Raw genomic sequence first — 27,384 nt, 5'->3', positions numbered from 1 at the left:
CTGCCCTCTGCTGTACATATTGCTTGTTGCATGTGAATTTGTGAAAGATGGAATTAACTGTCTTGAAGCAATACAGTATTTATATTAGGAGTTTGTTTTGCTATGTGTAATTTCAGCCACTTTTTGCAAATATATATTTCCCTACAGATATGATCGCGATGTGATTTAGTACATTAAGCCTACATAAAAATGGTTAATGTTACCTAGTATGTGTATAGCAGTTTCTGCCCAGATTAAGACCTGTTATGATAGAGGAAGGACCAGGCTTCTTGTTACAGCTGCCAGTCTATGTTCATTGTATATATTAATTAACTTCCATTGTGTAATCTTGCTTAAAACTGTCTCAGTAAATTTAATTCATTTCCTGTGTTACCAACCATTCAGCCATTCAGCCACATATTAAATGAAAGCGACTGTATCCCTAAGAACATGATGCAGTTTACAAAGCATGCAATATTCATGCTAACTGTGCTATCTTTTGTGTGTGTGTGTGTGTGTGTGTGTGTGTGTGTGTGTGTTCGCGTGCACGTTTGTGTGTGTGTGTGTGTGCACATGCACGCGTACGTGATCATCTGTCTATGTGCAAATGTGTGCATGCATCTGCATACACCTGTGTGTGTGTGTGTGTGTGTGTGTGTGTGTGCACATGCACGCGTACGTGATCATCTGTCTATGTGCAAATGTGTGCATGCATCTGCATACACCTGTGTGTGTGTGTGTGTGTGTGTGTGTGTGTGTGTGTGTGTGTGTGTGGTGCCTCAGCCCAGGCGACAGCAGAACCCCAGCCCTGGCTCCAACATGGGCAACACTGACGATCACAAGTTGCGCTAGCAGCAATCACCAATGAAGTGGGCAGGGGAAGGGTCACATGATCACCACCACCACAGCAATCTCGCATGCCGATGCCCTGCTGATCCCAGGAGAGACCAAAGTCCACATGGCCAGGGATTTGGGGGGGTGGGCTTGGGGACGGTTTCATAGTGGTCACTCATTTAATGTGCTCATGGACGTGGGCTGGTTAGGGCTGGTTTCTACGTGTGTGTGGGGGATGAGTTGTATTTAATTAACCCTCCCTTGTTCCTTCTTGGGGTTTTGCACTATATGATACTTTCAAATATACCCCCACAATGCCTTTCGGTATACAAAGTGTTCCTACCTATTTTCTTTCGTCCCCTTACGCAAGCTATATCTTATTTTAATTTTTGGCACTATTGTAATGAAATGGCATTCTTATTATTTTGTTCATATTGTTTTGTGTGAAAGTCAAAATGTTTACTTTTTTTGTATTTTTGTTTTCTACATATAAACTTACGTCCTCGTGCTTTTGTAGGGGAACCCAGTAAATGTTGCTAGTGACGTCTGTGCTGTAGAGTAGAAAAAAGGAGAAAATACCGAAAAAGAAGCTGCAGATGGTGTTGACGAGGGAGGTGCGCTCCCCTCCCCTCGTCTCTTTGCCTGCTCTCAGCGTCCTCCTCTCTGTGTGACGTAGAGAGTGAGCCGGAGCGAGCCCATTTCAAGGCCAGCCATGTTCGCAGCAGCTTCCAGACAAATCCAGGCAAAGAGTTCTTCGCTTTTTTCCCCCTTTTTTTTTTTTTTTTTTTTTTTTTTTTTTTTTACTAATCAGTGTTCCCCTCCTTCTGCTTGTCTCCCTTCATTGTTGAAATTTTTTGTCACCTTGCTTTTTTTTTTTTTAAATTTAATTTTATTTTTTTAATGTCCGTACCGGTTCTGGGTCTTGTTTCTCTGCCTTAACTGAAAATATAGGCCAGCTTTGCCACCTTGCGGTGCTGCACATTTGATCTCCGCAGAGCAGATCCCCCTCGAGATGAAACAGTCAGCATTACCTTGTTCTTAAATGAAATTGAGAGAAATTGCATGCCAGCTGAATGTCACGTCTAGGTGATTTTTCTTTTCTCGCTTATCCTTGTCTTTTGTCTTCCACAATGGTTCTTCTCCCAGTTATTTTTTTTTTCCAGGTGCACTAGCTCTATAACACCAATGTTGGAAAAATTGAGCGAATGGTTCATTCAAGGAAACATAGGACGAATTTTATAGACCTTGTGTTGTCATTACAATGTCAAAAGACAGTAGGCGAAGGTGAGGAATGCAGAGAAAAAGGGGTCCAAAGGGAAGCATCGCGTCTTCCTGGTGTCTGAAGATGAGCTTACCATCATTCATCAAAACAGTGTTTGATGATGCTCACTTCAAAAGGGTTTGCAGTAGCAGTTTCCAGGAACTGCTGTGGGCTAAACAGCTTTTGTTGCGGAGTAATTTGTAGGTATAAGTCAACCTGCTCACCAGCATGGTTTTAACAGTGTGGCCTTGGCAGAGTTTCCCGAAATCAGTGTAGCTTTAAAACACACTAAGTAGAATTCTTTTACCAAAACATCAGAATTGATTGGTTATGGTATTATTTGCAGTTTCATTTAAAAAGGTATGTAATGTTCTAGGCTGATGGAGAGGTACAATGTCGATGCCCTCCTTTTGGGGGTTTTGTTTGTTTTACATTTTTTTAAGTGGTTAAAGCAACACTTCTAGTTCCTAGCCCATCTTCATGTGTCCATATGAAGCCATGTATCATATTAGTGATCCCTAAAAATAATTCTTAGTGTACCTTTAAGAACTCAACTGTTAATGAGTTAAGAATAAGTTAATAATGTGTGTGAGAGGTAATCTGTTCACAATTATACAATGATTTTGTCCCTGTTACCCTGTAATGCTTTTACAAAAGAAAACCAAAGAAGTGGGCTCTGGCAGGTTTGAAAAGAAAGCACTGTAAGTAGAAGGTCGAGAAGCCAGTGAGAGAGCAGTGAAGGTACATAGATAGCACTGCTAGAAAAGGATGGAAATGAAATGTGTTTTGAGTTTGTGTGGGTGTGTGTGTACACAAACACGCATATGGATATAGAGGTAGTCAAATTGATTTATACATCTGCTTTTTTATAATATAAACTGGTTCCACCTAGAACCTCAGAAGCACTTTGCTTATATATCTGATGGACCTCTGTCTGAAACGTCCCATTTCCCTGGAAACCTTGTGTACTTCACTGCAACTTTGACTATACGTGCATATATATTACACACATAATCTCACGCATACGCAGTAGAAGTGGTGAATTACAAACATCTGTTTTGGCTTCCTCAGAAAGTTTTCATGAACTTATTTACCACCAATATTTTCAGTGAAACTGCATTACCTCATTGCATGCACATGGATGGTAACATTCTCAATATATATAGTACCCAACTTGCGTCTTAAATTAAATTAAATGGTTTGAAATGTAGCCTATTCATTAAGTATAGCCTACCTCTAGCTACAACCAAAAACAATTTCATAACTGATATATGTTTGCAAAAAAAGAATAATGTATTAGGTCAACAATGTTTCTACATTACCTAAGCTGCTCGTTGACTGGAATGTCGTGTGTAAGGTACTTATTGCTAAAATAGACATTTTAAACACCAAATGATCAGAGACGATAAGCAAAAAGTCGCTTTGGAGGCCCAATATTTTTTTCATACAGTTTAAAGACAGCAAGATTATTACAGGTGGTGTTACTGTTGTTCTTTATTGTGCTTTCTTGTACTACTCAACAGAAAATAGGAAACCCTCTCACAGGTCCCTCTTACCCCTTTCAGGTGTGTTTTCAGGTGTGTCTTGTGCTGCGTGTCAAAAAATACCATTGTTGGTCCCCTTAAGATTCTGAGATTCTGCATCACCCTTTTACTTAATGCTGGCGTTAAGGCAACACACACACACCAGGCAGTGGATTTTCTCACATTTCATTTTTTTTTTTAAATAAATGGTTTATTTTCTTAATTGTCTTTAAGTTATTGATACCTGATTTCCTTTTCATTTTCAGGTTATGCTATGAAGAAATGTTTGATTTCTTTTTTTTAATTATTTTATTGCCTTTCTTTTCCCTCAGTTCTCTTAGGAATTAGGGAACCTTTTTTCGTGTTACATTGTTTAGCTTTTTTCATTTTGAGCGAGGAGGACTGTTAACTGAAGTGTTAAGTTTGACTTCATTTTAAATAAACCTTTAACCAAACCCAATTGCATAGTTGTACTGGTTCAAAAAAGCATTTTTATTTAATTACACAGTGATGAGATGTTTGCAGTCACAGTGAAAATATCCCAGATATTTTCCAGAGAGAGCAAAATTTATAACCCTATTTATTTAACATGTAAAGGACGCATTTTATGGTCGTTTTGAATTATCGCTCATTATTTTTATACGCAGGAACTCGGCCTGATGGGATTGACCGGGTACGGACTCTTATTTTGAAGGGATAAAAGCATACCGCTATGACGCTAACCACTGGCTTCACGTCTGTAGCTATGGTCTCTATGTACAGAAACGTGCTTTTGCAGATAAGGTTAGCCAAGCTAGTGAGCTATATATCTATATAACGTTAACGGAATGACCTTTAACGTTTCTTAGCCAAATGGCGATCTAGGTACATAATAAGAAAAGCGCAAGACTGTTGTAATGAGCCAAATATGCCACCAACATCGCGGTAATATAACGCTAGCTAGGTTTTGGAGAAGCTGTCACGGTCAGTGTCTACATGAATTCATACTTTATCTCACAGCTAGTCATCTAACGTTATGTCTGTATTAAAACAGAAACATATTTCTGGAGCTAGTTATATATTTGAAGGAAATGGTTGGCAAATAACCTTTCATGATAACAGAGGCCAGAGGCGGACCTTTAGCTGGGTAGCTGACCTACGTCTAAATGCAGTGGATGCCTCAGTTTGCGTGTTTTATTGTTTATAAAACACTTGGCTACGCGTAATCTAATGTGTTCATGAAGTGGAACAGGCTAGAGACTAATGTTGATGTGTTTCTTGCCTATGTGTGATTAATAAAATATTTTGTGGAAGACCTTCACACTTATTGAAAAAAATCTGTATCGTAGCTAAGATTGTGCTGAATTTGCATATAACTGGGTTAGCTGTCTATTCAGCTAACGCTAATGTGCATAGATAATCCTGATGTGCTTTCATTTATTATTATTATTATTATTATTATTATTATTATTAGTGGCATTTATATAGTGTCTTTCTCAAACTCAAGGTCGCTTAACAATTTCTATTTATTTATTTAGTTTTTTTATATGGTCTGTGGCGTGTTTGCATATCATCACCTGTCATCATTTTGTTCAGTATATCTGCTCCGTATCTAGGGTTCAGCGGTCAGTGATGGAATATGGTGAGAGAGAGAACAGACCTTCCTGTCCACCAACAGCATGTGTCCCAGAGCAAGAAGCAACCAGAAAGCTCAGTCTGTTGAGTCAGGAACAATCCATCAATACAGGGAGCAAGTTTAAACGGCATGTGCATTTAATGTACTCAAGTCAGCACTGCAGTGTTGAACTAAAGGAATGGTAAAGGGCTGTGAACGTGCCACTGAGGGAACCTCGGTTATTATTCAAGAAAGCAAGGCCATCTTAGACAAGCTTATTAGGATACGTGCAGGGAGAGGGATTCCCAGACCAGAGGTTCAAAATCTTGCTTTCCAGTTTGCTGAAGCAAAAATCAGTTTGTTTTCTGAAACTAGGAAAAGGGCAGACCACTACTAGTTTGAGGGATTCCTAAAGAGAAATCCAGGCCTCGGTTTTAGCAAGATAAAGTGTTTTCTGCTGCCAGGGCAGCCTGCTTGATACCTGAAGTGGTGAGACAGTGATTTGAGAACTGAGAGGCAATTCTGAGTGACTTGGGCATTCAGAACGTCCCATCACACATATGCACCAGTGAGGAAACTGTGTTTCAAGCTAATTTTGCTGCCTCAGAGACTGTCCTTGCCAGTCTGAATGCGGTTGGTGGTTATGGCCCATTGCAAATAGTTTTTAAAACGAAACATGATGCCTTTGGCTTCCAACAATACAATGATAACGAGTGTCAGGGGATGCACAAATTAATCTACCTGGACCGGGGGAGACGGCTTGTGTCAATGCTTCCTAAAGATGGCCATCGTCCACACATACTGCTCTTAGATGGTTGCAGAAGCTGCATTTTAAACACTGACTTCCTCAGCAACATGAGGAGCAACAGTTTGCATGTTGTGGGCTTTCCTGCACACACTAGGTATGAGCTACAGCCAGCACATAGGAGCTTGCTTAAATGCCTGAAATGTGACTGGATTCTAGAAGGCAGGAACTTCAGTAATGAATCCAGAGGGGAGGAATTCCAGAAGAAAAATGATTTTTTCCTTTGTTTACGGATGTTTAATTGAAATCGGCCACCTCCTAAAATGCTCAAGCATGCTTCTTCAACACCGGCATATATTCAGTTAATTCCTGCTTCACCATGGAGATGGTGCAGAAACAGTAAATGGATTCCCTTGTCCCCATCTTACAGGCAAAACATATTTCGTGCCCTGTTCACCACTTTTCTTTTCCAAGTTCTCCTTAGCATTCTCTGTCAAGCACTCATCACATTACCTCAGACAATTCAGATCACCACTCATTCTACCTGGCAGAACTGTTGAGGTTCCCTGCATCAGAAACAGAAAACAGCTTCGCTGAGAGGTGGAAGCCTCCCAATTCAGGGCCAGTGAGACTGATGTGGCTCAAAAGGCCAAACCCAAAGCAAAGGGCACAAAGCAGAAGGAGCAACAGATGAAACCACAAAAAAAATGAAGAGTTTTGTTCTGTGTGCAGAAGGATGCATGGTGAATGGCAAAGACCAATAATGCATGGAGGACAGAATCACTTGTTTTCCGTGCCACAGTTTGCTTCACGAGACTTGTGGGAAAGATATTGGTGTGCGCAAAAGTGGAGCGTTGATTTCAGTGGGTCCAGTAGGGGCATTGCTTTTTTTAATGAGCAACATATCTTCCTCTATTTTGAAGTTCTCAATTACTCAGTTAAAACTAAAAAAAGGTGCCAACATCCCTAGACCCTAAACCCTCATTTCATTCTTGTAGAATGTTTTCTGCTACTTGGCCTCAGACAGTGTCAGCAGATGTTTGTACTTACTGACCTGTTTGATAAAACAGTTAGTGACTCATGTTCCTCATTTAATTAATATGTTACGACTGAAAGAGAACACCAAAACCCACAATTCATTCTGGCTGTACAACTATACCAGTGATGAACTTAGCAGCTGGCATTCCCAGTGCCAGGAACATACTCCCATACACACATTGTTTTTTCTGCTCTGGTTCAGCCAAATAAGAATATACAACTTCTATGTGTACGTTTCTGTGCAATCAGCAAATAGCTTTGGCTTTGTTAAATATAATAACAGCAAAGACCTCTTAGGTTAAGGTTTAGTGGCTGAATTATCTGAGCCTGTAGCTCTGGCATAACTAATGTCAGTAACACTCCTCACTGACTCTGAAACAGTACTTAACTGTAATGCTTTATGCAAGAATACATAACATAATAAACCAGGTATTTACAGACTCTCCTATAATCCCAGTATGCTTTCAAACTATGATTTTTATCTTCTTACTACTGACTGCGCACAAAGTTGCATTTACTCTAGAACATGCTGCAGCTCAGATTATTAATGAAAACATTGGGATGTGTTTGTAAATGGTGCTCCCAGCGTGCCAGGATTCCAAAGCTGTTGGTCATTTGAAATGGATTGGGAGGGGGCAAATTCCTGATATTCACTCTGGCGTTGCTTTATACGTTTAGTTTGATTGTGATAAAAGAACTAACTAAAATGATTTTTGTTATTATTTTGTATTTATTAGGTACACTGCAGGATTCTTCTCCAGTTTCAGATGACTAAAGTTTACAAGCACATCCTGAACTCAGGAGAGGTCAGGTAATGTATGAGTCCCTCCATGCTGGGAATTTTGGCTGATCAAATATCATAACGGAAGTTTTTAAAAATGAATTAGGTTAAGATAGTTTCATTTATTAGAACTGTCCTTGTGCACAACAACTATTAAATGCTAGGATATGTAACCTCTTGACCCTCACCATAAATTTAGCATAAGAATATATGGCACATTTATTGTATGCTATACCATTTGTAAAAAAATAAATAAATAAAATAGAACAAATTGATTAAAGTTGAAATATAAATGATATGAACAAAGAAAAGTTGCAAATTGCTGCTACAGTGATTGTTGATATGTCTGCTTTCTTAGATTTAGAAGCCAACCTATAGAGCTGCGTTCTCTGAACTGCTAGCCATGGATTCCGGGGCTGGAAGAAACCGATCCAAAGCCTGGCCCCTCAGGAGACTTTCGCTGGCAAAAAAGGATGGCCAGAGAGGCAGTTCGAAAGAGAAGAATAAAAAACAAATAGGCGTTTCTATTACTTCGTTTTTCAAGAATACGCCACCAGCCAAACTGGCCTGCCCATTGTGTGCTAAGCTCGTTCCACGTTTCAAGATCAATGAACACATCGACTCTCGCTGTCAGGATTTTGCTGGGGAAAATGACTCTGAAGCTTCAGCAGACGACCACAACCAACAGGAGAAAGCGTGTGCTCCGCTTCCAAAGACCAGCCCTAGAGTTCTAGATGAGGAGAAGGACAGCAATGTAGATGGAGTGAATCAAGATTCAAAAACAAGTCCGTATTTTAAAAAGAACTGCCTCGAGAAGCAAGGGTCACCTAAGACAAATGAGCAAGCTAAAATGGTAAAGACGGTCAGTCTCGGGAGTCTGTCTTCAAAACTCTCCAAAAGAGTGCTGAGGTTTTCAGAGACTGCAAACGTTGACAGTATCGAAGCGTCAGATGATAGTGAGCCGAGTAGTTCACAGAAAGAAAACTGGAATGAGAACATGAGCGTTCAGGCCGAGCCCTTGGTCATGAGTTCAGCTGAAGCTTCTGTAAATCTACCTCAGGTGGAAAAGCCTGTGAAATGTGCCACGGTTATACCTGCAGTAGAATCGCTGGAATCTGAGGCTGTTCAGCCAGTGAAATCAGCTGCTTCATTCCGACTCGTCAAGAGGAAGAAGGAAGAATCTCCAGATGCATGTGCCACCCCAGTCCTGGGAAAGAAGAGCAGAAACGCAGCAAGTGGCGAAAACAATCCATTTCCTATATTTAGCCGAAGTCAGACGTCACCTGTCAGTGTTTCTCAGAGTGCTGGCAGCACAACTCAGTCAGTGAAGGTCGAAGGCAGCGAATCTGAACACGGCAGTGGAGCAAAGAACCAGATCGTGGCACCAGGCAGGAGTCAAGCTCCCCCACACAAAGCTAACAATAGCCCTGTGGAACAGTTTTCACTCAAGCAGCCGTATTATCTTAAGAACTTCCTGACTGTTCTGGGAGCAGTACTGGAGAATGAGGATGATAGGATGCTCTTTAACGAAGAAGACCTCTCATCCATCCACCGCTTCAAGCAGCTCTCAGGTAGAGATTATAAACCACAGAGCTGGTAAAACTGCTTTTGAATGAGCAAGTGTTTAAGAAGAAGTATTTCTGTATGTTTGCAGTGGGCACTAAACTATATTAAGTTTTATAGGTCGTGCAGTTCTGTTTGTATAGGTACCCAAAAGGTACCCAAAAGTACTGGTTAATATTCATCTCATTCTCCCTGCTCCTCAGTGCCTGGGCAGATGCTGTATGTGCGCCTGTTCCAAAGGAAACTGAGATGGCTGCAGTTGAGCAAGCTCGATTATGCCGAGATCAGCTCAGACCTCAAACCTGTCGCACAAGAGCTCGTGTGCAGTGGCTTCCTACAGTCAGGTTGGTGCGCACGTGTGGGGTTTCACTGGCTTTAAAGAGCTTTGGGGTTTGGGGTTAGTGAAGAACTCCTCATGGGAATGAACAGCATGCTTTATCGGCACTCTTCACATATCCGCTTCCGCTGCAGAATCGGATCTCGAGGACATCCAGGATGCCCTGGAGCTCCTGCCGGCTCCCGAGCTGAGAAACCTAGCCAAGACTTTTCACCTTGGAGGTCCGGGGAGCAGCGCCCAGAAACAGCGGCTGGTGGAAGGCCTTCTCCGCCTGGCCAGACAGCGCTCGCTCTTTGCTCTCGCGCCTGGCCAGAGCAACACGGCCGCAGCCATTCTCAAGAGGTGTGGTCTGTGCGGTGGACTTGGACGCTATTGCTTCAGATAAGATTTCCTGCTTATGCTGAGCACTTAATAGTGCTCTTGCAGAGGACAAGACCCTCTTGGATCACACAGTGGTTGTACATGTCCCGCAGGGCTAAACAGCTAGCAGGCTCCTGTGTGCGCCTGCGCCGTGGGCCCCGCGCCGTCTTCTCTCGGGTCCTTCTCCTCTTCTCCCTCACGGACACTCTGGAGGAGGAAGAGATGGCAGCAGGTCAGGGTCAGCTTTACACCATCCTGCTGGTCAGCTCCGGGCGCCTGGCCTTCCCAGCTTACACCGTGCAACGCTGCGCCAAAATCTTCCAGGACAGGGACAACCTAATCAGGTAATGTGGCGTTTCTCCACGAAGAATTAACGTTTTAATTAGCATCCTGGATAGAGGTTCCTGATAGAGGTTCCAGTTTTCATACGGGGGTGAGCTGGTGACATTAGGTGGTAAGGTGACACATGGTTCATCTTCTCTTCTCGGCAGATATGAGACTGCCGTGAGAAGGCTTCAGGAGGTGGTTACGGCAATGCAGGCTGGTCACTGGGAGGACGCCTTGGGCCTCTATACCTCCGCAAAGGCCACTTGGCAAGACCTTAAGCTAACTTACGGCTCAAGGTCAGAACGGCAGGTTTTCCTGACGTGAAGATTTTGCGCAGGCTTGTTGGATGAGGTTCATGAGTTGTGTGTTTGTGTGTTAGCTGTCAGGAGGAGCTACCGGTGTTCCTGCGCTGTTTCACTGTGGGCTGGACGTACACACGCATACTGTCTCGCGGAGTCGAGATACTACAGAGGCTGCGTCGCTATGAGGTGTGTGTGTGTGTGTGTGTGTGTGTGTGTGTGTGTGTGTGTGTGTGTGTGTGTGTGTGTGTGTGTGTGTGTGTGTGTGTGTGTGTGTGTGTGTGTGTGTGTATAACTGCACATTCTCAGGTAAAGTGAAGGAAAATAAACAGATGTAATAGAACAGATCTTTAGTTAAGAGTCCTTTATCCATCATTAAAAATACTGCCGCGCACACACACTTTTTGGCCACAGAGCCATGGTTGTATACCCTGGACACATTTGGAACCATTGTTTTTCTTAATGATAAACAATTGTAATTTCAGGAAGAGTGCTCCGTGGGTGTGAATATCATTAATGAGATTATGTGATTTGTCAAGATGACTAATGTCACAGGGATAAAGGATGAGGTGGCATGGCTTTATAACTACAGTATAGTTTGACATACCAAGGGTGCATACACAGGGCCGTTTATTTGTGATTTGCCTGTTTTCAGTGCTCGGGCACCTTAAATCCTCTTAATCGTCATGTATGTATGCTCTTGTCTCGTTGCTAATGCAGGACGCAGTGGAGGAGCTCCGGTCTCTTTTGTCTCAGTCAGTGTTCTGTCCAGACAGCAGAGGGCGCTGGTGGGACAGGCTGGCTCTCGACCTCCATCAGCATCTCAAAAGGCCTGAGCAGGTACTGCAGGAGGTGGAATATCATCCAGCCCTTGTGTGCGAAGTGACTTTTCCCTTCCATAAACATTCCTTTATTTGCTGGGTTCACGTACTCAATCATCTGATCCTTCGTATTCTAAGAGTCTTCGTGTGTGTGTCCTCCTTCAGGATTTACAGCTCTGTGTGGTGATTACATAGCTGTAGGATCGTTGTGTTTTGTTTCCCTTAGCTAAGCATGATCCCAAGCAGTTTATTGTTAGTACATAAAGATTTAAAGACTGGTTGGTTTTTATAACGGGCCCCTGTCATCTCACATTTAATCCACATATCTTTACCAACACCATGAAAGACTTACTGTTGCATAAGTCATCCTGAAACAGCTGTTATACAACAGTAAGTCATACCTGATTAGTTATATCTGACAACCTCAAGGATAAAGTGCCTTTTTATCATGCATCGAACACTTTTTAACCGCATATTGTGTGGTTGGAACTAACTGCTGTGTAATAACTGTTCCAGCAGAACAATACGGGAATGATATTGTTTAATCATACCCATAATCATGCTGCTGACAACTGGTTGCTAAGTAACAACAATGAAGCCTTTTATCCTGAGCTGCTGCTAACATTTTTAGGAGGAATAATTATCAGTTGTAAATTTGTCTTTACAGATAATCATTTTAGATTATTACTAGTTAAGAACCTTACGTTGGGTTAGTCCTGTGTGAAGCACCTTCTGACTTTGGTTTGCTCATTCCGACTGATATGCCGGCCTGGTGGTTGTAATTGATGTGCACACATTTAAACCAGATACTTCGATTCTTAATTCATTGAATTAAGAGACTGCATGGAGTGTCACTCATTTTAAATCTGTGACCGGGCAAGTGCGTCTTTACTACAGTACCCAGTGTAACCACTGTGCTCACACACAAGCGTGACGCTGGTTTCTCTGTTGAAGGCCATCTCTGCCATCCGGGACGGGCTGATGGACCCGCTGGTTCGGACAGGTCACCGCTTGTCACTGCACCAGAGAGCTGTCCGGATGAGCGAGTTGGCAAGCTTTAAGAAGTATCGGCTGCAGCTCCGAAACCTCCCCGCCGTCCACGTGCAAGATGTCCCTCATGTTAGCAGCACACCACACAAGCTAACAGTTCTAACGGAAGTTTGTTGACATTCTATAGGTCCACTGTCTCATTCCATTCTGAATCCTGAGTACGGATTGGCTGGTCTTAAGTGTGTGTTGAATATTATAATACAGCTCCATGTATATTATAATATAGAAATGCATAATATAAATGAATGCATTATCATTAATCTTTATAGCAGTATAATTACTAGATACATACTAGCTCCTAGACCACTAGATACTGAATAGCCGACAGCAGCAAGCCAGTGTGTCATTTAGCTTCAAAAGAATGCTCCTCGTGAGAAAAAAGCGTTTTTTGTTTCTCCTCACAGGTGACGATTCGAGGACAGCTGTTTCCCCACGAGGGCGGAACGGGCAAGTCCGTGTTCCTGAGACCTGCCGCCGCAGACGAGGGCTCCGGAGAAGGACGTGACACGGTGGTCATGTGCTCCGTAGAAGAGCTCGCTTTGGCACACTACAGAGAGCTCGGCTTCGATCAAGGTTTTTAAGCATCTGTTTCTTCCTCGGATAATTAGATCATTTCACAGGAGCGGATTTTTTTTTTTTTGCCACCCTGCTTCTGTTTTTCCTTGTTAGAGACGAGCATGTCGGAATGTGCTGCTGACGCCTCCATCTGCTGCAGGCATTCATGGTGAAGGTTCAACGTTCTCCACGCTGTTCGGCCTCCTGATGTGGGACATCATCTTCACGGAGGGGGTCCCCGATGTCTTCCGAACCCCCTATCAGGTTCAAAAATTAAACAGATGTGGTGTGGCCCATATGTTCGGTCCCACACACGCCGCGAAAAGGCTGTTTACTGTTGCACGGATCGGTGACAGCCGTTTTGCACCTTTTCGTAGACGTGTCCTCTGGACTTGCACACGGACTCTTTCTACGAGAACCGGCGGGAGGCCATCGAGACTTGGGTGGAGCTGTTGCGGCAGGCCTCCACCGAGACCCTGCGAACGCTGCTGGCTGACGTGTGGCACTCCCAGCAGGGTAGACCTTGCGCACTGGTCAACTGGGAGAGATTCTCTTCTCTGCAGGAAGCTCAGGTTACTTGGGGGGGGGGGGCTCCACAGCAAAATGCATATTTCATGACACTTTCCCAGGGAGAGAATACCTGCTCCCATCTCCTGCCTCTTGGCTCAGTGGAGTCTATATGCCGATCCACCTTGTGACTCTACATGGCTAGACTTCAAATCTGTAACTCTTCTCCAGGTGAACAGAGATGACAGCAGTATACTGATATGCCACATTGAGCAGGATGGAAATGACATGGAGGTTAATGGTTTGGTGTTCTGTTTGCCATTGCAGAGCTTGGTGGCCTGTCTGGGAGGGCACTTTTTGAGTGGTGTGTTTCTTAGAATGGCAAAGGACTACAGACACAGCAGAGGAGGGCTTCCTGACCTGGTGGTGTGGAACACCTCCAACAGCAGCTATAAGGTGAGCCGTGGAGAGATAGCCCGGAGATGCGTTTTTACCACACTGTTAAAACCAACGTGTTGTGGTGCAAATAAAAGGGGTTAAGGAAGCACACGGTAACCTAAACGTACTGCTGATCTGAGATCTGTTCTTGTAGCTGGTGGAGGTGAAGGGCCCTAATGACCGCCTGTCCCAGAAACAGCAGCTCTGGCTGGATGAGCTGCACAAGTTGGGGTCCAGCGTGGAGGTGTGTCACGTCAGTGCCACCGGCGCCCGCGGCGCCCGGCTGGAATGAAATGCAAAAAACACCTTCACACACGGACCATTTTGTCAGTCACACTGGTAGGTTCTCTCTGAAGGACACTGAGTTGATCTCCTTCCATTTTGCAGTGGCTACCTGCTTTAATTCAACAGCACTTGTTCCGAGCACCTTCTAACGTCAGACTTTATACAAGAGAGTCTATACTACAACACTACAGTCTAGAACAATGGACACTGCAGAGAATGTCCATTGAATCCCTTTCTCATGGCTGCTTCTTATGATATTTGTATTTTGTTTGTATTTTGCGACTGTGCTTTTGATGCATTAATACATTAATACATTTCAATTCTAGGAGCAAATATGTAACAAAAAAAAGTTAAATCCCTGAAGGGCGTCTGTTTCACTCGTATTAAGTTGTATTATTTAAAACCTTTGTTTTAAAAAATGTTAGGTGCTAAAAGAAAGCTTGATTTCACTGGTTTCTTCGACTGTTGGTGAGAATTCCATATAAAATGGTTACTTTCGAAACGCACACAATGATCATTTTTGACATGCCCCTGTAGCTGCTCCATGCTTGTACTCCGGCACTAGGCCCCGGGCAAGGTTACGGAGGCTGACTGTATTACACATACACTTACTCTTCAAATTCATCAGGGAGCAGAGGACAGTGTCATGTCACGTTATAGTCCCGTGAAGTCACTTTTAATGCTCATTTTTAATGCCATTTCGGTAATCGAACACGAAGATGCTTGTAGTATTACCACTCAGTGATGATGTGAACAAGGAGGCAGTTAAAGACGGATAATTTCATTCTTACCACTGTGTCCTCAAAGTCTCTGATAAAATCCTATTACTGGATTTTTACTGCCCCTACAGGACATAATTCAGTATTAGCAACACTTGCGTTTCTCTAACAAAATCCAGAAAGAAGAGGGGTAATAAGGTGTAGGGTCTCGGCGTGTCACTATATTTGCAAAGATGAAATCAATCCAGTGACGGCTTTACACGATTCTGTCAGCCGTAGGTGTGATGTATGGAATATACGGACTCTAAACATGGACCAGCAGAGCGGTTACGTGGTGGGATGGAGAGCTTGTCAGAACAGTGACCTCTCTGTGCATCCTGGATGAAGGCGCTCCAGTTGATGACCGTGCCCTTAAGACCTTTACTTTCCAACCCACCAGTTTTAGAGAAATTGAATAGTTAGCGCTCTCTGTGTGCTATCGATAGATTGACGCAGCAGTAATTTCCGCCTTGCCAGTTCTCTGCGTGTCCGTCTGATTTGCCGGAGGAAGACGAGGATTTGGATGCGAAACATGCTCTGCCTTCCCTAAAACGGGAGACTGTTTTCCAGCTTGCTGATGGATTATGTCTGAGGCCTTAAGACACTAAGCATTCTTATGCCAAGGATTTGAACAGACTCCTGGGAATATTCCCTTCCCAAAACCTGTTCACTTTTTTACAGCCGAATCTTAATTCCATCATCTTGGGTTCCTTTTCCTGGCTAAGAGCGCAGAGCTTCAGACTTCTCTCTGAGCTGCTCGGTCTACCTCGGGGCCGGCTGATCTGGAGCTGCTTGTGATCTAGCGTGGCCTTAGCCTCCGGGACCTTCCTCGGGGAGTCCAGGATCTCATGAGTCATCTCAGAGCGTATACAAATGGAGAAGCGAAAATATGTATATTAGTAATAAAGCAAAATTGAAAAATCCAACTTTCATAAATGCCATCCCATTATTTGTGGCATGTGCATGTTGAAATAATGAGAAAACGGGTTTTTGATCATAGGAGAAGCATCCAGACGAGACCTGGCGGATTAGGGACGGATATCCAATTCTTCAGCAATTTGGAAAAAACAGAGAATGTGTTGCCGAAGGGAAATCAAGTCGTCTCTTAATAGCAAAGCTCTTGAAACGTCTTTGACTTTTCCATTAATGTTAAAAACTGCATTACTCTACCAAGCAGTACAATGCACTTTATTTGGTCCACTTCAGTGTCCTCAGTAACGAGACTAATGTGTGGCCATAATAATTCGGCAGATATGGCAAATGAATGACCTCTTACTTGTGACTATTACCATTAGAAGTTGAAGCAATCTTTGCTAAGACTGGAGCTCCTCGATGGACAAATGAGCATCTTCCACCAGTCTGGCATTGTTTTAATCCCAGGTAACTTCACAAAGGTGATTACAAGGTCTTGGGTAATAAACAGCGCAAAGGTATATTGGTAAATATGATGTTTTTGTTTGTTTTTATGGCTACTCTCTGTTTTGCCAAAACGTTCTCTAATAAACTCTGCGAAATTGATGACAATAAAATATGTTTATGGTTGTGAATGGTTATTCTTATGATTTTATTAACTATTGACATGGAATTGGCCCACAACATTTTATTGAGCATTCCTTGTAATACTGACCAAAGAAATGTTTAAAAAAAAAATAATAAAATTTAATTGTGAATGTGATGGGGTTTACTATGCACTGAGACCTTACCCTCATGCCAATGCTCTAGGACTCAGTGACTACATGTTCAGTCTCAGCTGTGCCATCTGATGCCATCTGATTTCACTTACAAACTCTACAAATCCCAGTCCTCAAAGACCCACAAAAGGTTTGCATTTTTGTGGTATCCCAGCTCTTATAATTGTTATTGCCTGACTCAGGTGAGTTGCAAACTAGGAGAAAGTGAAAATGTGGGTCATCTTAGATCCTCTTGGAAGTAAGAGAAACTGCTCTAAACAGAATGGAACCTAAGTAGAATCAGATGTCATGGCGAATGGTTGCAACACAGTGTTTCCCAATCCGGCCCTAATCCTGGATTACCACCCCACACGTTTAGTGTCCTAGCCCGTTCTAAACTCGTAAACTCCTGAAGGGCTTCTTAAGGAAAAACACTAAAATAAGCAGCAGGGGTGTGCCAAGACTAGAAACATGAAAAGTATTGTAGACAATGTGACCCACTTGGTTTCATTTGCGTAACATTGCTCTATCTCTTGTAGGTCACAATGTATAAGTTCCATTTCTGAGCATCTTTTTAGAGCTGTATTTTCTGACTTTTTAGCTTTCAGGTCCTTGGAATGGATACCTAACCACAAGTGAAACAGATTTGACCTCTGCGGGTAAAAAAAAAAAACCCCAGCATGGATGCAGGCTGGAATGAGGGTTTCAGAAACAATGTCGATCGCGATGAGATCATAGACTGAACTCTCCTCATCACAGTCTTAAGAGACACGATGGGCCTCAACCTGCCCAAACCTCTGCATGCTCTTGCACTTTCCTGCCCAGAAAAAAAGTGCCTGTTCTTAAAACTAGATTTTGAGTTTGAAAGTTTTCTTGAAGGGTGTTTTCCCCCCACCAGTGATATTTGTTGTGTATAGCCCCTTCCCCCAGCCAGTTAATGTATCTGAAAACCAATGGCAGGCTTTGGATATAATAGGGAAAGGGATGTTAATTTACCTCAGACACACAGGCTGGGTCAGCTGACCCTGGGTCAGCTCTTCCATTTTGCCCTCCTGATCACGCTGTCCCCTCTGCTGTGACGTTCCACTGCTAGCGGTGGGACTTTGGTCACCTCGACCTTTCAAATGGGATTCTAGGTGGACTTCAGTGACCACCAGATGCAGAAGCTGGTCTGAAACTCTTAGCTCTGAGAACATTTTTCTAGGAAATGAAAGGCCACTGCCTTCCCTGTTGTGACACGAACAGCCTTTACCAGATGCATTCATGACTGATCTGTGCAACTCCCTTCTATTTGTACTCCCCTGGCCTCAGCGTGGGCACGTGTTCGGAAATGCATGAGCCATTCCATCCTGAGTGCACCGTGACGGTCACCACGGCCGACACTGCAAGCCAGCTGCTTATGTTTAAAATATAACATTTCTCCTGATGCACATTCTGAATTTTGTTAGGCATCATTCTGTCATAATATTTCGCGTGATTTAGTAACATTCTAATATTTATTAATGATACATGGGAGAGCCAAAAATGTATTAATAGCATATTGTCATGTGTAGGAAGCCGTGAGCCTTTACGTCATGCAGTAGATGATGTCCTCGAGGACTCGTGTTAGAACTGCGCTGCTCTGTCCAGATCTGTTGTCGCCCACGCAGAGCCGGCTCCCGTCAGGAATGTGGCTGTTCCAAATCAAGTGCGTGCGCGTCACACTGCGCCAGGGGCTTATTCTGTCCACTGCGGACCCTTTCTCACCTTTCCTGATGAAAAAGTACAGAAACAGTCTATAGTATTTGTTCAAGCATTATTTAACACCTTGTTTTGACTGGTAGTCTTGCTGATATCGATCATTACTTGGCGCTTTATAGTTCAGATGACTCCCATTAAAAAAAAAGAAGCTTATTTTTTCTCTTTTCCATGACTAATGCAGTCGTTTAGTCATTTAGCGTGCTTGTATGCCTTCCTGTGAAGGGAGCAAAAGCCTTTTTGTGTTTTTAAGGTCTGAAGATTTTGTGTGTTGAGAGCTAGACAGGAGAGATTATATTTATAACCCTTTTACTTTCTTCTGTGAGTGAGCTTTACGGGAGTGCTCCGTGGCACCAGCACATGAAGACGTACAGTGCAGCCCACAATCCCTCACGCTGGCCATCATTTCCCAGCAGTGATGCTTAATAAAAGTTCTCTCCAGCCAAGTGGAAATCCAGTTAAAGCAAGCTCTATTTATCATCACGAGACCCTGGGACATCCTTATCGCCCTCCGCACACGACCCTCTGTGGCAACACTGTGATGTTGGTAGAAGAAAATGGGTAATAAAACCATTAGAATTGTTTTATTTGTCTTAGCAGCAGATGCTGAGTTGCGCAGCAGTTATATTGCAGAACACTTTGCTTAAATTAAAAGATTAATATATGAAAATATAACTTCACTAATGTGGCGCGTTATAAATAATTGCTACAGATTATACACTAGTCACATAATCCAAAACATCTACCAAAGGAAATGCATACGAGTCTTTCAGCCAAATAACATTCAGTAATATCTACCTTATTGATTGATTTAATGTATTTTGCAATCGCGACATTGGATTTCTGCATTGCCCTGTTTTGCCACTAGGTGTCTATATATTACCACAGTTTACATTGTCTTACACAAAACTTTACATAAAAAGCCAGTGAGGAACCCTGAAGAACAGTGCGATTGGTAGTGTGGCAAATAGGTTTCGTAAAAACTTTCAGCAATACATTCTTTGTGGAGTATATAGTCATAATACAGCAAGTTTATTAAAATCAAGCTTTTTGCCACAAAATTAATAAAGTCCCTGTTGGCATTTACACAGACAAGCTGTTCTTTCAGAAGGCCAGTCATGTTTTAAAAATACAGCTACTGTACACTATGTAGGCCCACTCTTTGCCTAGGCTAGGGGTTTGATCTCCGTTTTTCCTATGTGTGCATTTTATCATCTCAAGATGATCTCAAAGGGCCCTGTAGAGAAGTCTGTGGTACCTGTGTCAAAGCTGTGTATGCTGAGAGAAAGAGAAGCTATTGATTTTAACTGCAAAGAGCCTCCCACACACTGAGAGGAAGAGAGACAGAGAGAGAACACATAGAGAAAGCCTCTCCTCCATGTTTGCTCTTTGGCTTGACGACACTATTGGACCGGGCATGAAAGGGCAAACCTGAGCCTGGTCCATGAAGGTCCAATTACATAGTCAATTGCATTTGCTTTACCAAGATACATTGATATCTGTTGCGTTAAATCGCACAGGGCTGTTCTTTGCCTTTCCTTGTTCCTGTAGTTTGACACATTTTTAAGGCATTTTATTTATTTAGTTATTTATTTTTTGAAAGTCACATGGACTGTGGATAATCTTGAACACGTAACACTCAAACACGGCGTGTTTGAGAACTGTTTGATGACATCCATTTTATGTGTCCTGCCAATGTGTCCATCAGATCTAAACCCCAAAAACAGTCAAAATAAGTTGAGAGTGTATCTGTGTGCCTGCCTTTCATTTATTTACACCACCACAGATAAATCTATTTAAAGTCACACAGGCCAGAGCTGTGGCCAAGAGTGACTTGTAAATTTGTGTCTGTGGACAACTTGTTTTCAGGGTCGCCCAAGGTATCTTATTATAGTACCTCAGGGTGACTGTTTCCTGGTTGACTCTGGCAGGTCAGTAAATAAAGAAAACGGTTTATTTATTTGTTTGTTCCTGGAGTTTTTTCGTCCAGGACGTGCAGCTGGCCCGTTGCCCTGCTGGGCTTCTATTTCAGAGCGCTAAGTGGCTCTTGATGCTGGCGGCCGAGCTGCCGGAGCTTGCAGTAGACCCCAGACGCGGCAGCCCCCCCTCCCCTCCTCCTCTGGCAAGAACCCCCGGCTCATACTCGCCTGCCTCCTAATTTAGTAACGGCTGAGTAAAAATATGCACTAGCGAGCAGGGTCTGGTATGTCAGGCTGGTGTCCAAGGGAAGACAGAGAGAGGGGGAGAAAGCAGAGAGAGAGAGAGAGAGAGAGAGAGAGAGAGAGAGAAAGAAAGAAAGAGGGTTGTTATTGTTAGAGTAGAGGCTTCAGGAGATGGAGAGATGAAGAGAGGAGAACTCTTATTGTACTGTAATGGAATGCAATAAAACCTTATTATATTATAGATACTCTGTTACTGCACTGTTGCTGCTACTGCGTCTGCTGCTACCACTAATAATGATGATAAGCAGAATGATACTTTCCACGTTTCAGCTAAAAACAGCGCCAATGTCTATATTTTTGTTACATTTAGGGATAAATATGGACAATAGTAGACCACATTAACAAGATTCAGCACATTTACTTTGAAAATAAACATTTGGTCTTTCCTGCAAATTGCTTCATGTTAAACTTGTGGCAGTAAAAGTATTATGTACACTGGCAGCGCACAAATGTGTCTGCTCATTTGGAACGTGGACTCATTAACTCATCATTATTTCAGCAGTAAGAGTGTCAAATGCTAGGCAATCCAATATGGATATAAAGTTTTTAAACAATTGACTGAATGTGGTGCAGTTCAAACATCAAAATACCACCACTACCACTACTACCACTATTACTACTACCACTACTACTACTACCCCTACTACCACTACTACCACTTTTATCACTACTACTACTATTACCACTACTACCACTACTACTACTATTACCAATACTAATACCACTACTACCACTATTACCAATACTAATACCACCATTACCACTACTACTACCACTACTACCACTATTACTACTACCACTACTACTACTACCCCTACTACCACTACTACCACTTTTATCACTACTACTACTATTACCACTACTACCACTACTACTACTATTACCAATACTAATACCACTACTACCACTATTACCAATACTAATACCACCATTACCACTACTACTACCACTACTACCACTATTACTACTACCACTACTACTACTACCCCTACTACCACTACTACTACCACTACCACTATTACCACTACCACTACTACCACTATTACCGCTACCACTACTACTACCAGTACTACCACTACCACTACTACCACTACTACTACTACCACTACTACCATTACCACTACCACTACTACCACTACCACTACTACTACTAACACTACTACCACTACTACTACTACCACTACTACCACTATTACTACTACCACTACTACTACTACCCCTACTACCACTACTACCACTTTTATCACTACTACTACTATTACCACTACTACCACTACTACTACTATTACCAATACTAATACCACTACTACCACTATTACCAATACTAATACCACCATTACCACTACTACTACCACTACTACCACTATTACTACTACCACTACTACTACTACCCCTACTACCACTACTACTACCACTACCACTATTACCACTACCACTACTACCACTATTACCGCTACCACTACTACTACCAGTACTACCACTACCACTACTACCACTACTACTACTACCACTACTACCATTACCACTACCACTACTACCACTACCACTACTACTACTAACACTACTACCACTACTACTAATACCACTACTACCACTATTACCAATACTAATACCACCATTACCACTACTACTACTACCACCACTACTACCATTACCACTACCACTACTACCACTACCACTACTACTACTAACACTACTACCACTACTACTAATACCACTACTACCACTATTACCAATACTAATACCACCATTACCACTACTACTACCACTACTACCACTATTACTACTACCACTACTACCACTACTACTACTACCACTAGTACTATTACCACTACTACTACTACCACTACTACCATTACCACTACCACCACTACCACTACTACTACCACTACTACCACTACCACTACTACTACTACCACTACTACCACTACTAAAACTACTACTATTACCACTACCACTACTACTACTACCACTACTAAAACTGCTACTACTACCATTACTACAACTATTACCACTACTACCACTACTACAACTATTACCACTACTACCACTACTACCACTACTACTACACTACTACCACTACTACTACTACCACTACTACCACTATTACTACTACCACTACCACTACTACCACTACTAAAACTACTACTACTACTACCACTACCACTACAACTATTACCACTACTACCACTACTACAACTATTACCACTACTACCACTACTACCACTACTACTACACTACTATCACTACTACTACTACCACTACTAAAACTATTACTACTACCACTACTACCACTACTACCAGTACCACTACTACCACTACCACTACTACCACTACTACTACCACTACTACCACTACAACTATTACCACTACCACTACCACCACTACTACTACTACTACTACTACCACTACCACTACTACAACTATTACCACTACTACTACCACTACTACCACTACTACTACCACTACTACCACTACCACCACTACTACCAGTACCACTACTACCACTACCACTACTACCACTACTACCACTACTACTACCACTACTACCACTACTACTACTACTACTACCACTACTACTACCACTACTACCACTACCACTACTACTACCACTACTACCACCACTACTACTACTACTACCACTACTACTACCACTACCACTACTACCACTACTAAAACTATTACTACTACCACTACTACCACTACCACCACTACTACCAGTACCACTACTACCACTACCACTACTACCACTACTACTACCACTACTACCACTACCACCACTACTACCAGTACCACTACTACCACTACCACTACTACCACTACTACTACCACTACTACCACTACAACTATTACCACTACCACTACCACCACTACTACTACTACTACTACTACCACTACCACTACTACAACTATTACCACTACTACTACCACTACCACCACTACTACTACTACTACTACTACCACTACCACTACTACAACTATTACCACTACTACTACCACTACTACCACTACTACTACTACTACTACTACCACTACTACAACTACCACTATTACTACCACTACTACCACTACAACTATTACCACTACCACTACTACTACTACTACTAGTACTACTACTACTACTACTACTACTACTACTACTACTACCACTACTACCACTATTACTATTAGCACCACTACTACTGCTTATTCTTCTGTGTATGCCCCACAGAATAATACGGACGACCTACATTTTGCCTTGTATGTATAGCTGGAGTCTGTGTGTGTGTATGCATACTGGCCTCTGATCACCCCTCTGTGTGAGTGCCTTGTTGCTTGGGCAAGTCTGTGTGCAGATGTGTGACTAGTGTGTGTGAAGTCCAGGCCTGACGGTCCGTGTCTAGCTCTGAGTCATCTGTGCATTATTTGCAGTGGCATACAGGAGAGGAGACGCAGTTGTGTTTGACACCTCCCTTCACCTAAGCCCTCATCTCTCACCCACCAACCACTTGTGTGTGTGCACTTGCTGAACATGTGAACGAATTATCTACATGCTGATCTTTGACCTCACAAAGACTTGAAAGACTGGAGACTGGAGTTTAGAAGATGGATCCATCCCAATCAGTGAATACTATTACTCTCCTTTCTAGCAAGTCTGTAATATTGAGCTTGTTGTTTTTTTAAGTATTATTTCAATCTAAACTGTTGGCTTATTTCACAGGGCAAGTCCTAAGGTTTGTGTTAGAATACGGTTCAGAGAGTGTGTTCAAGGACACAGCAATGATTAGGATTACGTTTAGGCTCAGGTTTGGGTTATGAGTAGCGTTATGTTTGGAAATAGCAAACTGTAGACTTCACAGAAACGTAGGGTCTCGAGTGACGAGTTTGTGCGTACATGCATGTGGGCGTGCGCGTGTGCTAGTGTTTAGTGATGTATGGCGATTGATTCATCGACTTGGTTCACCTATGAGAGTGGAGTGAGATCATCACAAAGGGCTGATGATGCACTAAAATCCGTCTGATCTAACAGAAGCAAAGCAGCGTTGAGATGAAGCCGTGCGACCTCAGAGAACCTCAGGGTTACGAGCCTGGTGATTTAAGAGCAAACATGCCAATGCCTGAATATTGCATCCCTTTTGAACAATATTGCCTCAAAATTGGAAACCTATATCATCATTGCTAAAATTTTGAGTGTGTGAGTAGAGTGAATGTGAGCATGTTGTTGGTACCATAATCATAGTCTCACGTGTTATTTCACCTAAACTGCTAACAACACCTACAGACGGTAGGGTAAATCATGTCATCACTTGACCTGGCTCAGATGGAAGCAGTGTTAGAGAACTTGCTGGTGGTTAAAGGTGATAATACTACACTGCGCCCTCCAACATGGGATTTCAAAGGTGTTAAGACACATCAAATTCAAGCCTTCAAAACATGATAAGGCTGATTGCCTCAAAAGGGTCGGTTGAATGTTAATAACACAGTTAGGATTAAAAAGTTATTTCAGTTCTATGCACTCATTTTGTAGTGTTCCTTCTTTTTTTCCTAAGGACCATTCTGAATGCTCCTATCATTAAGACGCTACTTCTGTTCTCTTATCGTTCTTCTGTTGAGACATGGCGTACATGTAAGGTCAGATGCTCAAACAGATGAATAGCTTGGAGATGATGTTAAGGACATATCTGAAATGTGCATTTGTTTTTACAGTAAGACATTATTTATGGCAATATATTACTTTTATTTGTGGTAATAAATTATTAAACTTATTTAACTAAGTTAAGTATTGCACAGTTTGTGTGCCACCATCTTTTTTTATGATTTGCATTCAGAAACCCTAAAAAATAAATAAATAAGAATCAAATACTGAACCACATAACTAGACAGACATGAATGGGAGAACAGGTGAGAGATCTATGTATCAGTCTTTTTTTATATTGTTATTTTTCTATTGCATTGATGTTGACAATATTGCATTATTAACATGGAGTGAAATGTAACTTTCAGGACAGATAAAAAGAAAACAACTAATACTGTACAACTGGGTGTAAATTAAATAATGTCACACCATGATGATGTCATTAGGTCTGAATTTAGATATCAAATTTTTTTAAAATTTGGAAGTTTAAACAACCTTTTGCCATGTTCAGACAGCCAGCATTTCATTTTCATGTTTTTCCAGTATTACGTGGCAGTCAGAGATGTTGGCTGTTGTTCTCAGCAGTGCTCTCTCTCAACACTCACCTGTGGCAGTCGAGACTACAGCCATGGCTGGGGGCTTCAATGCCAAGGTTTGTCAGCCACCTCCATGTGTGAACCGCACCACAAAAACCCGATTCCTGTGTCAGAGACCTTTGGAGACATAACTGTTCTTTTTCTAGTCTTATGTTTTGAATAAGAAGAACGTATTTACTTGTCAAGCAGGAAGTTTTTTTTAGTTCTAGCCTAATTAATTTAATTAGCCTACACTTGTCTGCTTCTCCAGACCAATCACTGTTGTTGTTTTTTTTTACCTGACTATTGCTTTCGTGTAAGCATCATGTGATCTGGACATAACTTGCAACACATTTTTCTGAAGCCTTCTTTACTTTCCCACAAGTGTGCTTGTCTCATTTTCACGGGGAGCATCATGAGGAGGGGGAGAGGTCTGCATGGCCCCTTAACTCTGTGCTACTGACAACTGTTTCATGACCTGCCACTAGTGCACATGCATAACTGGCAACATATGTTCCGTACAGTGTAGATTTTAGCAGCTCGCATGTTTAAAAAGCTGTCTGACAGAATTACTGGTAGTCGAGCCAAAAAGGGCAACAGAAATGCCCTCTGATGACTGCCAACTTGATCTCACTCGAAATGAAAAAAAAAAAGGTCAGGCAACACACATGCTGAGCTCCCCGGTATCCATCCATCAATGAGCGAAGATTAACGAATGCGCAATCAGAACGAGAGAAAAAGTTGGACATCTTCTCAAATAAGACAATGCCTATATAGCATAGAAAAAAAAGTTATGATTTTGTTCATATTATTCAAGCTGTCAATCATTCTTGTGGGCACAACGTTATCGGTAGGGTTGGGTACTGAAATCCACTACCAGTATGTCTCCGGTTATGGTGTGATCGATATCTACTGGGCCAAATCACAGCGCACATCTCAGTCCCTCATTTTGGTTCTACATAAAAGGATAGTTTGGCGAAAAATCGAATGTAATTTTTATTTATTTTTTTACTCCAGAGGCAGTCGATTGGACAAGACATGTTTGCATTCCTCATGTCGCTTCTTTGGTTCAGAACAAAAGCTGTACAAAACAAAGCGTTGCTGACACCCACTGGAAGTCAACAGCAACCATAAAAGCCTTTGTAAACAAGTTTCTGGTCCACAAACTTCTGTCTGGTCAAACTGCATTTATTCACTTTTATATTCACAATGAGTCACACTTCGTCCTAAAACACACTGACTAGCCTGTGAGCCTTTTATTAAGACCTGAATGTAGTTTTACTGGGTTGAGAGATGTCTGGGCATGTATTTAAGGCTGTTTGGGTTTCTCTTGACTTCCAGTGATAGCAACGTTAAGCGTTAGCGGCTTTTGTTTTAAACTAAAGAAGCAGAAATTGGACTCCAAATTGAACTGAATTGAAATAATTGCCCTCAGGTGATTTTTGTCTGGTTTGTTTGTTTGTTTTTTTATGGTGCACTGGCACAATTTTAAAAGTAGTTTTTACACCAG

At 42.2% G+C, this 27,384-nt stretch overlaps 2 protein-coding genes across 12 annotated transcripts in view; both read left to right on the top strand.

The window, feature by feature from the left end:
- The window catches only part of cbfb (core-binding factor subunit beta), a 40,388-nt gene extending 36,336 nt beyond the window's left edge, over positions 1-4,052 (top strand). For 4 of the 7 annotated variants that reach the window (XM_081715390.1, XM_081715388.1, XM_027004008.3 and 1 more), the window contains one exon: positions 763-4,052. Coding sequence is in view for 4 of the 7 variants with exons in the window: in XM_081715388.1 (XP_081571514.1) it covers positions 763-831 (69 nt within the window). In the remaining 3 variants the exon portion in view is untranslated. The remainder of the gene's footprint in view (positions 1-762) is intronic. The other 3 variants (XM_081715389.1, XM_027004009.3, XM_027004007.3) reach the window with 1 other exon arrangement.
- A 115-nt stretch (positions 4,053-4,167) lies between these two features.
- fan1 (FANCD2 and FANCI associated nuclease 1) lies at positions 4,168-16,602 on the top strand. 5 transcript variants are annotated; one of them, XM_027003998.3, is made up of 16 exons: positions 4,168-4,560; positions 7,712-7,785; positions 8,114-9,326; positions 9,522-9,662; positions 9,790-9,997; positions 10,129-10,359; positions 10,507-10,638; positions 10,722-10,830; positions 11,362-11,481; positions 12,417-12,581; positions 12,917-13,085; positions 13,228-13,331; positions 13,445-13,639; positions 13,902-14,030; positions 14,167-14,351; positions 16,056-16,602. In XM_027003998.3, exons 3-15 carry the CDS (start codon positions 8,159-8,161, stop codon positions 14,302-14,304), a joined length of 3,009 nt encoding a protein of 1,002 aa, XP_026859799.2. In that variant the 5' UTR covers positions 4,168-4,560; positions 7,712-7,785; positions 8,114-8,158; the 3' UTR covers positions 14,305-14,351; positions 16,056-16,602. The 5 variants fall into 5 exon arrangements, 4 of the variants coding, with proteins under 4 accessions (XP_026859799.2, XP_026859798.2, XP_081571513.1 ...); XM_027003997.3 differs by having other exon boundaries at positions 14,167-16,602; XM_081715387.1 differs by having other exon boundaries at positions 4,168-6,093; positions 14,167-16,602.
- The last annotated feature ends 10,782 nt before the right edge of the window (positions 16,603-27,384 follow it).

The sequence above is a fragment of the Electrophorus electricus genome, chromosome 6, assembly GCF_041902795.1.
Source record: "Electrophorus electricus isolate QZ-2024a chromosome 6, ASM4190279v1, whole genome shotgun sequence".
NCBI classification, from domain to species: domain Eukaryota; kingdom Metazoa; phylum Chordata; class Actinopteri; order Gymnotiformes; family Gymnotidae; genus Electrophorus; species Electrophorus electricus.
The sequence above is the reverse complement of the archived record's forward strand: the minus strand, read 5'-3'. Positions and strand labels throughout refer to the sequence as shown.